Source organism: Elgaria multicarinata, chromosome 19, assembly GCF_023053635.1.
Source record: "Elgaria multicarinata webbii isolate HBS135686 ecotype San Diego chromosome 19, rElgMul1.1.pri, whole genome shotgun sequence".
Lineage (NCBI taxonomy): Eukaryota > Metazoa > Chordata > Lepidosauria > Squamata > Anguidae > Elgaria > Elgaria multicarinata.
Window position 1 is genome coordinate 5,805,739 of NC_086189.1, and position 12,193 is coordinate 5,817,931.

Consider the following 12,193-nt stretch of genomic DNA (forward strand, 5'->3'; position numbering starts at 1 on the left):
ATTTCTGTACTGCCCCGGAGCTGAAGTTCTCTGAGCGGTTCACAAAAATTACAAACCACATGTACATGATAATATATGAAATTTTTAACATGCAAAATTCAAGAATGGCCATCAGACTGGAAAAAATCAACTTATATCCCCATACCAAAAAAGGGAAACACTAAAGAATGTTCCAACTATCGTACAGTGGCACTTATTTCACATGCCAGCAAGGTAATGCTCAAGATCCTGCAAGGTAGACTCCAGCAATTCATGGAGCGAGAATTGCCAGATGTACAAGATGGGTTTAGAAAAGGCAGAGGAACTAGAGACCAAATTGCCAATATCCGCTGGATAATGGAGAAAGCCAGGGAGTTCCAGAAAAACATCTATTTCTGTTTTATTGACTATTCTAAAGCCTTTGACTGTGTGGATCATAACAAACGGTGGCAAGTTCTCGGTGGTATGGGGATGCCAAGTCATCTTGTCTGCCTCCTGAGGAATCTGTATAACGAACAAGTAGCAACGGTAAGAACAGACCACGGAACAACGGACTGGTTTAAGATTGGGAAAGGAGTACGGCAGGGTTGTATACTCTCACCTTACCTATTCAACTTGTATGCAGAACACATCATGCGACGTGCTGGGCTTGAGGAATCCAAGGCTGGAGTTAAAATCGCAGGAAGAAACATTAACAATCTCAGATATGCAGATGACACCACAGTGATGGCTGAAAGCGAGGAGGAGCTGAGGAGCCTTATGGCAAAGGTGAAAGAAGAAAGTGCAAAAGCCGGGTTGCAGTTAAACCTCAAAAAAAACCAAGATTATGGCAACCAGCTTGATTAATAACTGGCAAATAGAGGGAGAAAATGTGGAGGCAGTGACAGACTTTGTATTTCTGGGCGCAAAGCTTACTGCAGACGCTGACTGCAGCCAGGAAATCAGAAGACGCTTACTTCTTGGGAGGAGAGCAATGACAAATCTTGATAAAATAGTTAAGAGCAGAGACACCACACTGACAACAAAGGTCCGCATAGTTAAAGCAATGGTATTCCCCGTAGTAACCTATGGCTGCGAGAGCTGGACCATAAGGAAGGCTGAGCGAAGGAAGATAGATGCTTTTTTAAAAAAAATTCTTTTTATTAACTTTTACAACAATTAACAAAAAAATAAAAGAAACATAATACATAAACATAAAATAGCATTTGTATCATATATTCAAGCTTAATCTATTAAACATATTCATGCTCAACATAAAAGTGCTCCCCCCACCTCGGGATCTCATTCCTGTTTCCAAAAACTCATAGTTTCTTCTGTTGATGGTTTCCCGCCTCCCTTAGAAAACACAAATACTAAGAACTTTTTCCAAATTCCCTCAAAATCATTCGTTTTTACTATACCTCTTTTCATTTTAATATTACATGTCAATTTATCATTAATAGCAATATCCCACACTTCTTTATACCTTTCTTCAATACAATAATCTCCTTGTGTCTTCCAGTTCCTAGCTACGATTAACCTTGCAGCCATCAGCAAATTCGTTATCAGTTCCTTAATTTCTTTAGTACATTTAAGATCTTCTTGCAGTGAGAATAATGCAATCCTTGGTGTGTCCTCTATTTTCATTCCAACAATCTGCTCAATCTCGGTGAACACTATCTTCCACAACTTTTGCACATATTCACAATCCCACCACATGTGTAAATATGTTCCTTTTTCACCACAACCCCTCCAACAATCTGCTGAATGCTGATTATTAACCTTGTTTAATCTAACCGGAGTTAGATACCACCGCCATAAAATTTTATAATAATTCTCCTTTATTCTTACTGACATATTTCTCAACACTCTCTGTCTCCATAGTCCTTCCCAACTCTGCTGTCCTATCTGTATCTTTAAATCTGTCTCCCAAACCAATTTTCCTACATTATCCGACAATCCTTTCTCAGTTAATATATTATATAATTGACTCATTAACCCTTTTGTCCCTTTATTTTGTCCCTTGTCGATTTTTTTTCAATTAATTGCTCAAACTTGGTCATCTCTCCACACTCTCCATTTTCTCTTACCCAATTTTTAGTCCATTGTTCCAATTGCCCATAGTTTAACCACGTTAATTTTATATCTTTCAAAACCTCCTCCATCTTCTCTCTTGTATTCATCCCTCTTAACCAATCTCTTAATTTCATTTTATTTTTCTCTATTAAAACTTTACTTAATCTATTCTTTAAATCTTCAGGAAAATTCTTTAACGTTATCACCAGTGTTAAAAAGGAGCTGCTTGAGAGCAATTCCTTTTTATATTTGTTCCAAAGTTCCCAATGGAACTTCAGAAACTGATTATCTAAATCATCAACCCATTTTCTTTTCCCTCTTTCCTTAAAGAATACATTATGCAACCTTAATTCTATATTACTTCTGCTTTTTTCCTCCATCCAATCTAAATCACCTATACCTAAAATTGCTTCAACAATATGTCTTAACCTATTTGCTACATAATAAGAATTAATGTTTGGGAGTCCCAGTCCTCCCTTTCTTTGGCTTAAGTACCATTTACTTTTATTAATCCTTGATTTCTTCTCTGCATTACAATAATTATTTATAATATTCTGCCATAGGCCCACATAGTTAAAGCAATGGTATTCTCCGTAGTAACCCAGTAGTAACCTATGGCTGCGAGAGCTGGACCATAAGGAAAGCTGAGCGAAGGAAGATAGATGCTTTTGAATTGTGGTGTTGGAGGAAAATTCTGAGAGTGCCTTGGACCACAAGAAGATCAAACCAGTCTATACTCCAGGAAATAAAGCCAGACTGCTCACTTGAGGGAATGGTATTAAAGGCAAAACTGAAGTACTTTGGCTACATAATGAGAAGGCAGGATATCCTGGAGAAGAGGCTGATGCAAGGGAAAGTGGAAGGCAAAAGGAAGAGGGGCCGACCAAGGGCAAGATGGATGGATGATATTCTGGAGGTGACAGACTTGACCTTGGGGGAGCTAGGGGTGGCAACGGCCGACAGAAAGCTCTGGCGTGGGCTGATCCATGAAGTCACAAAGAGTCGGAAGCGACTGAACGAATAAACAACAAAAACAGTTATTAGTATTGTTACTATTATTACATTTGTGTTCTGCCTTTCTGCATTCATTACCCCAGGTAGATAACAACAATGATAATTAAAACATAATCAAACAAGAGATCTATAAAATATTTGTTTAGAAAAGAGAGCAGTTAAAGCCAAATCAAGAAACTGAAGTAGTTCAATGATAAAACTCCCCAAAATTAACAGCTAATTAAAATACATTAATGCTACAAGTCTATACCAACATATCCATTTAAATCAATAAGTTTACTTCTAAGTAGACATGTATAGGAATGCTGGATGTTGTAGGACTTTTTTCTGCCTAAACATACATAGATTGTGCCCTAAGATTCATTAAAAAGTGTTCCTAGATCAAGGCACAGGGTAATTATAATCTTCAAAATTATAAAACTTGAGTGCCAGGTTGAAGAGGCGCTGGGAAGGAAGAAAATGACTCTTTTTTAAAATGCACTGGCTCAGACATGAAAATAAGATCTTCTTTAATATGTCCAAGCAAATACAGTAAATATTGTGGATCAGCATCACAATGGAACTGGAGTAGGATCATTGCCTTTATTCAGGCTGGGACTGCTTTGCAGTTCATCCTAGCATAACAGGCAGGAAATCGACAGGTGAAGCTTTCCTGTACTTGGAGGCAAGTTGGAGAGAGTTTGACCTGTTGGATTTCTCCATGCAGGAAGCAGGATGCTAGATTAAGCGAACCTTTGGTGTGAGCCAAGAGGTCTCTTAGTTTTGTTATATGTTCAAAACGCTCTTCAGATGGCAATGGTCACATCTAAAATCTAAAAGACATGACACAAGAGGGGAGACAATGGCGGCACTAGTTTCAAATCAGATTCTTCTGCTGTCTTGCAGTTATTAAAGCATGTCAACACGGAGGCAGCAAGAAGCATATGAAGACAGAGGTAGCAAAAGCCCTTTCCCCTCTCCTAAATTAGGCTGCTCAATTCAAGAACGCTCAAGGAGAAACAAGACAGGAATATATTTGTGGGTGAAAGGGCTTGTGTGCAAGCAGCAGTTCTGGCACTGAAAACAAATTCCTGGGCTGATGTGCTCAGAGGCACCCCTGTTCCACAATTCTGTGTCTGGCATCCTGAGACACACTCCTTTGCGCCTGGTTCCGGATGCTAGACTTTGGGGTTCTAGTGAAAAAGAGAGTAGATCCTGCAAACCTAAAGTCTTCCCGACACTGGATACAGGATAGAAAATGCTGTGTTTGACTCCTTCTCCAATGATTGCAGGGTTTGACTTCTTTGCCTTTTCATAGCCCTTTGTGAAGGCCGTTGCCAGGTTAGCAGAGGAAGAGTTTGTGTCTTCCTTTACCTTTCCAAACGTGCAAAATGCATGGATCCTGGCTCTTTTTTGCCGCCTCCATGGAGACCGTGGAAACCAGATGGCTTTCCGATTGAGCAACTTCCTTTCCTTCATGGTTTTCTCTGTCAGGTTTGCGAGGAGCAGAAGTGCGAGGAAGAGGTTTTCCCCTTGGCCATGAGCTACGTGGACCGCTACTTGTCTTGCGTTCCCACGCCCAAAAACCGCTTGCAGCTTCTGGGGGCCGTCTGCATGCTCCTGGCCTCGAAGCTGCGAGAAACGGTGCCTTTGACAGTGGAGAAACTCTGCATTTACACAGACAATTCCATCACACCACGCCAAGTCTTGGTAAGTCATAGAATCATAGAATAGCAGAGTTGGAAGGGGCCTACAAGGCCATCGAGTCCAACCCCCTGCTCAATGCAGGAATCCACCCTAAAGCATCCCTGACAGATGGTTGTCCAGCTGCCTCTTGAACTCCTCTAGTGTGGGAGAGCCCACCACCTCCCTAGGTCACTGGTTCCATTGTCGTACTGCTCTAACAGTCAGGAAGTTTTTCCTGATGTCCAGCTGGAATCTGGCTTCCTTTAACTTGAGTCCATTATTCCGTGTCCTGCACTCTGGGAGGATCGAGAAGAGATCCTGGCCCTCCTCTGTGTGACAACCTTTTAAGTATTTGAAGAGTACTATCATGTCTCCCCACCATCTTCTCTTCTCCAGGCTAAACATGCCCAGTTGTTTCAGTCTCTCTTCATAGGGCTTTGTTTCCAGACCCCTGATCATCCTGGTTGCCCTCCTCCGAACACGCTCCAGCTTGTCTGTGTCCTTGAATTGTGGAGCCCAGAACTGGACGCAATACTCTAGATGAGGCCTAACCAGGGCCGAATAGAGAGAAACCAGCACCTCACGCGATTTGGAAGCTATACTTCTGTTAATGCAACCCGAAATAGCATTTGCCTTTCTTGCTGCCATATCGCACTGTTGGCTCATATTCAGCTTGCAAGTCGTTTCCCCATCATCAGGGATTCAGCCTTCCCCAACCCATTCTCTGCCAGATGTACTACAACGTCCATCATCCCCCCAGCTAGCACACCCCTTTCCCCTGATCACTTCATGGGTTCCCAGCTTTTGTTATTTTTTCCTGCCTGTTCTAAACACCTGGAACCCCCCTCTTAAGGCAAAGTTACTAGCAGTAAGACCTTTCAGCTACAATGTGCTGGGGTGTTTCTTTGCGTTTTATATTTTTTGCTCCATCCTTTTTCTGGCCCCGCCAATCACTGTGGCCCCTGAGAACTTCACCAAAATTACGTTTTGCCATTTCATAAACGTTCACCGCATCACATTTGCCTTCTCCTGTTGTATTCAGTTCAACATATCTTTTCTACAGCTGTGTGTACACCCTTTCAAAATGCTTGATTCTGCCCCCATACTATAATAATGCGATTTTTTTACCTTTGTTTTTTTAAATGTAAAATAAACCTGGGGGGAAAGGAGGCTAAGGGGAGACATGATAGAGGTGTACATTATGCAGGGTGTGGTGGATAGGGAGACATTTTTCTTCCTCTCTCAAAATACTAGAACTCAACAGGGTCATCCCATGAAGCTGATGGGTGGGAGATTCAGGACAAATAAAAGGAAGGACTTCTTCACACAGCGCATAGTTACACTATGGAACTCACCACCACAAGATGTAGTGATGGCCACCTATATGGATGGCTTTCAAAGGGGGTTGGATAAATTCCTGGAGGAGAAGGCTATCAAGGGCTACTAGCCCTGATGGTTATCTGCTACCTCCAGTATCTGAGGCAGTAAGCCTGTGTGCACCAGTTGCAGGGGAACATGGGTGGGAGGGTGCTATTGCACCATGTCTGTTGCCCTGGTGACAGCTGGTCAGCCACTGTGTGAGCAGAGTACTGGACTAGATGGGCCTGTGGTCTGATCCAGCAGGGCTCTTCTTTTGTTCTTATGAATGGAAGGCTGGTCTAGGAAATCATAGAATCATAGAATCGCAGAGTTGGAAGGGGCCTACAAGGCCATCAAGTCCAACCCCCTGCTCAATGCAGGAATCCACCCTAAAGCATCCCTGACAGATGGTTGTCCAGCTGCCTCTTGAATGTCTCTAGTGTGGGAGAGCCCACAACCTCCCTAGGTAATTATTATAATGCCTATAATAATTAAATAATAATAATAATAATAAGCGGGATCTGCAAAAGTTGCAGTGTGCTGTGCTCCCCAGAAGAGGTTTCAGCCAGCCAGCCACACCTTCCTCCACAATACTCCATTTCGTTCCCCCACCTGCCCATTAACGAAGTACTTTGTGTGTCTTCGGTTCGTGCTGACGAGCTGTCCGAAAAGGCCTGTTGTTTTGCATTGCAATGACGCCCTTTCTTTTTTTCAATTCAGGACTGGGAATCCCTAGTGCTAGGCAAACTCAAGTGGGACTTGGTGTCCGTGATACCGAACGACTTCCTGGAGCACATCCTCCACCATCTCCCGCTGCCCCAGCAGAAAGCGGACGTGGTGAAGAAACATGCACAGGTGTTCATTGCTTTGTGTGCAACAGGTATCGTTTCTACTGCAGAAGGTGGCCTTCGCCGAAAGGTTGGGGGGTGACAGTTCCATTCCAGGGCTTGGGAGGCGTAGAGGCCCCCCGTTTTGACTCCTACTTGCGCAAAACACACGTCAGCACAGGATCCGTTTCAAATCTTCTGCCATTGACGTCAAGCCTCTTTTCAGCTGTAGTTTCTGTGTCTGAAAAGTCAAGGATGATGCTGGGTGTCTGAGGCTAAAAATAACTGTTCTTTACAAATATTGTCAGTTGGGAGATGACATACCCTGTGTGTGTCTACGTGTGTGAGAGAGAAAATCAGGGTTGGATCCAGGATCTGCTTTCTGGACGAACGGCTCTGCTCGACGAAGGTCCCTTTCCCAAAATTCTGGGGATCTCTCTCCTGTCCACACCACCGCTCACCCCGTTCAGCAGGGTTTCCAGGCTCTTGGTGTAGCATTTTCAGGGGGTTGTCATGGAAGTAGGGAGGCAGGGAAATAGAAACCAAAGGCACAGTTACAAGATGGGGGATATTTGGCTCAGCAATACTACAAACGAGAAGGATCTTGGAATTGTTGTAGATCTCAAGCTGAATATGAGCCAACAGTGCGATGTGGCTGCAAGAAAGACAAATGCTATTTTGGGCTGCATTAATAGAAGTATAGCTTCCAAATCACGTTAGGTCCTGGTTCCCCTCTATTTGGCCCTGGTTAGGTCTCATCTAGAGTATTGCATCCAGTTCTGGGCACCACAATTCAAGAAGGACGCAGACAAGCTGGAGCTTGTTCAAAGGAGATCAACCAGGGTGATCAGGGGTCTTGAAACAAAGCCCTATAGGGAGAGACTGAAAGAACTGGGCATGTTGAGCCTGGAGAAGAGAAGATTGAGGGGGGACATGAGAGCACTCTTCAAATACTTCAAAGGTTGTCACACAGAGGAGGGCCAAGATCTCTTCTCCATCCTCCCAGAGTGCAGGACACGGAATAACAGGCTCAAGTTACAGGAAGCCAGATTCTGACTGGACATCAGAAAAAAATACTTCCTGACTGTTAGAGCAGTACGACAATGGAACCAGTGACCTAGGGAGGTTGTGGGCTCTCCCACGCTAGAGGCATTCAAGAGGCAGCTGGACAACCATCTGTCAGGGATGCTTTAGGGTGGATTCCTGCATTGAGTAGGGGGTTGGACTCAATGGCCTTATAGCCCCCTTCCAACTCTAATATTCTATGATACTATGAAATCCACTTCTGTCAGCACAGTTGATCTGGTATAAATCTCAGTCCAGCCCCATTGTGTTTGAATGGGCTGTGTGAATGGGGAGAGAGAAAGTTAAGTGGCCCTGCTCACTTTGATGTCTGGCCATAACCACTACCGGCATGCAGCCCTAGGGAGGCTTCCCAGGTCACAGTCTGGCCTGCAGGCTGCAAACATTTGCCCACTGCTGCTTTATTGGATGCAGTAGCAAGCAGCTGAATTTCTCTCTCTCTCCCCCCCCTTCCCCTCCCTCTCCCTCTCCCTCCCTCCCTCCCTCCCTCCCTCCGGCATTTGTAGATTACACATTTGCTCTGTACCCACCGTCTGTGATCACCATGGGTAGCATTGCCGTGGCCGCCCTCAGGCTCTCTCCTCCGTCGGAGCGTCTTTCTGGCGAGGTGCTCACGGAACTCCTCGCACACATTACTGGCACAGAGGTGGTGAGTTCCGCGGGCGAGCGGGAACAAGGTTCAGAGTTTTGCTGGTTGACTTGGGGCAAGCTGATTAGGGCTCCTGGTCAACCACAGGGCTGAGTGCCCATCAAACACATTTGAGGTCCTACATTGGATTTGGAGTACTTTTGCTCGGAGGAACGGACTCCTTTGTCACAGACACGTTGCTATGATGGACGAGTCAATGCTGGTTGGGGAATGCTGAGAGTTGGAGGACTTTTTCCTGTCTAAACGTGCATAGCATTGTGCCCTTAATGATTTATAAACCTCCTTTCAGGGCGCAACAGTCCTCCTGAGCGATGAACAAGATTTCCATTTTTGAAAAAAACAAATAAATCATAAAATATAACCATCCAATTAAAACCCCAATACACAAACTAAAGAAAAGTGATGAAATAATCCCAGCAATGAGTAAAAAGCAGCCTGAAATAAAAGTGGTTTTCTGTAAAATTTCCAAGGATGGAGCTGCACATATTTCCTGGGTAAATGAGTTCCAGAGCTGCGGAACCACCAGTGAAAAGGCCCTCTGCCTAGTATCCATTAACATCTCTTATCAGCTGACCAGAGATCCAGGCCTTAGTAGCGGATCATAAAGCCCAGGCAGGCTTATCACACGCAAAGGTGCATTTATCATTACATTTGATTTTGCCTTAAGGCTGGGTCCTTTAGAAGTTTGATGGTGCTGAATTAATGTGATGGCGGGGATGGAAAGGAACGGCTTTTTCATTGATGCTCCCTCTCGTCTTCCTTCTTCAGGACTGCCTGAAAGTTTGTCAGAAGACCATCGAAGCGGCAGCTGTAGCGAAAAATCTGAAACTGGCTTCCTATTCTTGGCAAGAATCCTGTTCCCGATCCGAGACAACCAAGATGTCAGCCTGATCAGTGCTACGACTGGTGGAGGTTGCGGGCCAAATTCAAGAATTTGAAAAGCAATCAGTCTTAGTTCCCCAGATGGTTCTGGACTATAACTCCCATCATTCCTGACCCTTGGGGTGATGGGAGTTGTAGTCTGGCAACATCTGGCAGTGTTAAATGCTCTCGGATTCCCACCACACACCATAATACATCATGGCGGCCACGTTCCATAACCAGGATCTCTGGCTTGTTCCTCTCCTAACAAGCCAGAATCATAAACCAGGTTTCTTTTTGGCTTATGATCCTGGCTTGCTAGGAAAGCAACAAATCAAGGATCTTGGTCCAGGGCAGCATCCACTAGTATTCCCAGCAATTCTGGCTAACAGTGATGTCAGAAGTAGGATACTGATAAAAGCTGACATGTGTTAAAGGTTTGCTTTCAATTGCTGTCTACAGACAAGCATTATCTGGTTACTTTCATTTAATCCAGAATTGATCTTCCTAGCATTTATTAATTTAGCTCCTTTTTTGCTGTATATTTAGCTTCAGCTATGGGGGGGTGGGTATATAAATGTAATAAATAAATAAATATTCCTTAATTTCCGGTCTCTGTTATATATGTGCATTAAGAGTGCAATCCTTTGTGTGTTTAGACATGGGGGAAAAGTCCTAAACTTCCCAGCTGGGAGTTGTAGGACTTTTTCTGTCTAAACATGCATGGGATTGTGTCCTAAGAAAGTTAAATTAATTTTTTTTAAGTGGTGGGAGGGAAAACCTATCAACTACTGTTCAAATATTAGCTGTCAAGTGTTGCATACTGAAATCAAATACAGTTATCAAAATAATTGGGAAATATCAATCAAAAGGCACAAAGGAGGATTCTCATTATTTTTTGGGAAGCAAAAGTCATTTTACTTAGGAAGGGAAGGGAAGGGTTTGGGCAAAGCTGATAAGACTTTTGAAGTCCCGTGAGTTTCTGTGGAAGAAAGAGTGTTTACAGCCATGTCTGCTAGTGGGTAGGGTGACCCTATGGAAAGGAGGACGGGGCTCCTGTATCTTTAACAGTTGCATAGAAAAGGGGATTTCAGTAGGTGTCATTTGTATAGTATGGAGAACCTGGTGAAATTCCCTCTTCATCACGACAGTTAAAGGTGCAGGAGCTATACTAGAGTGATCAGATTTAAAAGAGGGCAGGGCACCTGCAGCTTTAAGTGGTGTGATGAAGAGGGAATTTCACCAGGTTCTCCATTTATACAAATATATCTGTTAAAGATCTGTCAAAGATACAGGAGCCCTGTCCTCCTTTTCATAGGGTCACCCTACTAGTGGGACCTGAAAGGAATTAATGATGGCTGGATTATGCCCAAGGTAGCTAAAACCTTTTTATTTGGGGGGCAGAGGGAATTCACGCTTGTTTCAATCTAGGAATTCTCTGTGACCAAGGGGAAGACACCATCGTTCTAGTAACGACTCAGCAAGGTTCATTGTCTAGTCATAGCCAGACCATTTCCACACGGTCTCTGGTGCTTTTTCTGGCCAGTAGGAGAAAAAAGTCATGGCGTGGGAACGTAAGGGTACATGAAAAGGTGGGGACGATCAGTAGAAAATAGCCATCACCTAAAGATAGATCACCTAACAGATTTAAAAAACCAATTCGTCGTATTAAATGTTAATATTTAGTGTTTATGATGTGGTTGATTATTACAGTATCAAGGGTATTGTTTTAACTGCTGCTTTTTGTGGTTTTATTGATATATTTAATATTATGGTTTTGTTGTAAGCTGCCTTCGGAGTCTTTGCTCAGAAAGGCAGATCAATTTTGTTCATAAATCAATTTGACGTTTAAAAATAAGGGTGTCGTGCTTGTCGGTTAGCTTTTTGCACAGATGGGAATAGGTCCAAAGAGAAAAAAGAAAGTATAATAATAGCAAAACAGATTTTTTTTAAAAAAAATTTTTTTAAAAAAGGACAGAAAACCCAGCAGCCTTAAAGCCAAAGGAAGCGACATAGAAACAGAGAATGTTTCTTTTAATCTCAACAAATTCAAGGGCCAGGAAGGTAGTATTCACTTTGTCTGCCTGCTTCAACAGGATACTTGTACACACAGTTCACAGAGAGCACAAGTGCCTCACAGCAACTGGAACAACATCTCAGCTGTGAAAGCAAGGTTCAATCTGACTCTTGGCCCACAGGGGCAGTAATTCTCACAACAGCCCTGTAAGGCAGGCCAAAATTACGATGATGTTACTCCATGTTACAGCTGATGGGGTGGGTGGAGACTTGCGCGGAGAACCACACGCTGATTTCATGCAGGATGGATGGTGTTATGCTGCATCTCCTCGGGAACTCAAAGCTCCACCCACTCCCGAGGCAGCTCTGATCACCGAGCGCCATGCAACCACAGCCTGTGGGAAAGGGAAGCACTTGGCACAAAATGTCCATTTGGATCGGGGTACTGGCTGTGCAAAGGCCTTCTCTGCATGCTGCCCATTTCTTTGATCCAGAAGGACCCCCCCCCCAAAATAATAATAATAGGTGCGTGGAGTTTTTGAAATGAGGCTGTAGTGCACACAGATGTAAATGCAGTGGTGTAGAGGTAAATTGGAGGTGCAGGCTCTCATCGTGACAGTCACCATAGCCACACCCCCAAGGAGAGGCCAAAAATCCAGGCAGCTGCATTGATCCATATCAATTA

The 12,193-nt window shown here is 43.7% G+C and overlaps 1 protein-coding gene across 2 annotated transcripts in view; it reads left to right on the forward strand.

Moving 5' to 3' along the window:
* Positions 1 to 10,010, forward strand: part of LOC134411069 (G1/S-specific cyclin-D3-like) — a 14,430-nt gene extending 4,420 nt beyond the window's left edge. For both annotated transcript variants that reach the window (XM_063144661.1, XM_063144662.1), the window contains exons 2-5: positions 4,522 to 4,737; positions 6,793 to 6,952; positions 8,489 to 8,631; positions 9,400 to 10,010. In XM_063144661.1, coding sequence (XP_063000731.1) covers positions 4,567 to 4,737; positions 6,793 to 6,952; positions 8,489 to 8,631; positions 9,400 to 9,522 — 597 coding nt within the window. In that variant the 5' untranslated portion in view covers positions 4,522 to 4,566 and the 3' untranslated portion in view covers positions 9,523 to 10,010. The remainder of the gene's footprint in view (positions 1 to 4,521; positions 4,738 to 6,792; positions 6,953 to 8,488; positions 8,632 to 9,399) is intronic.
* Positions 10,011 to 12,193: the final 2,183 nt, after the last annotated feature.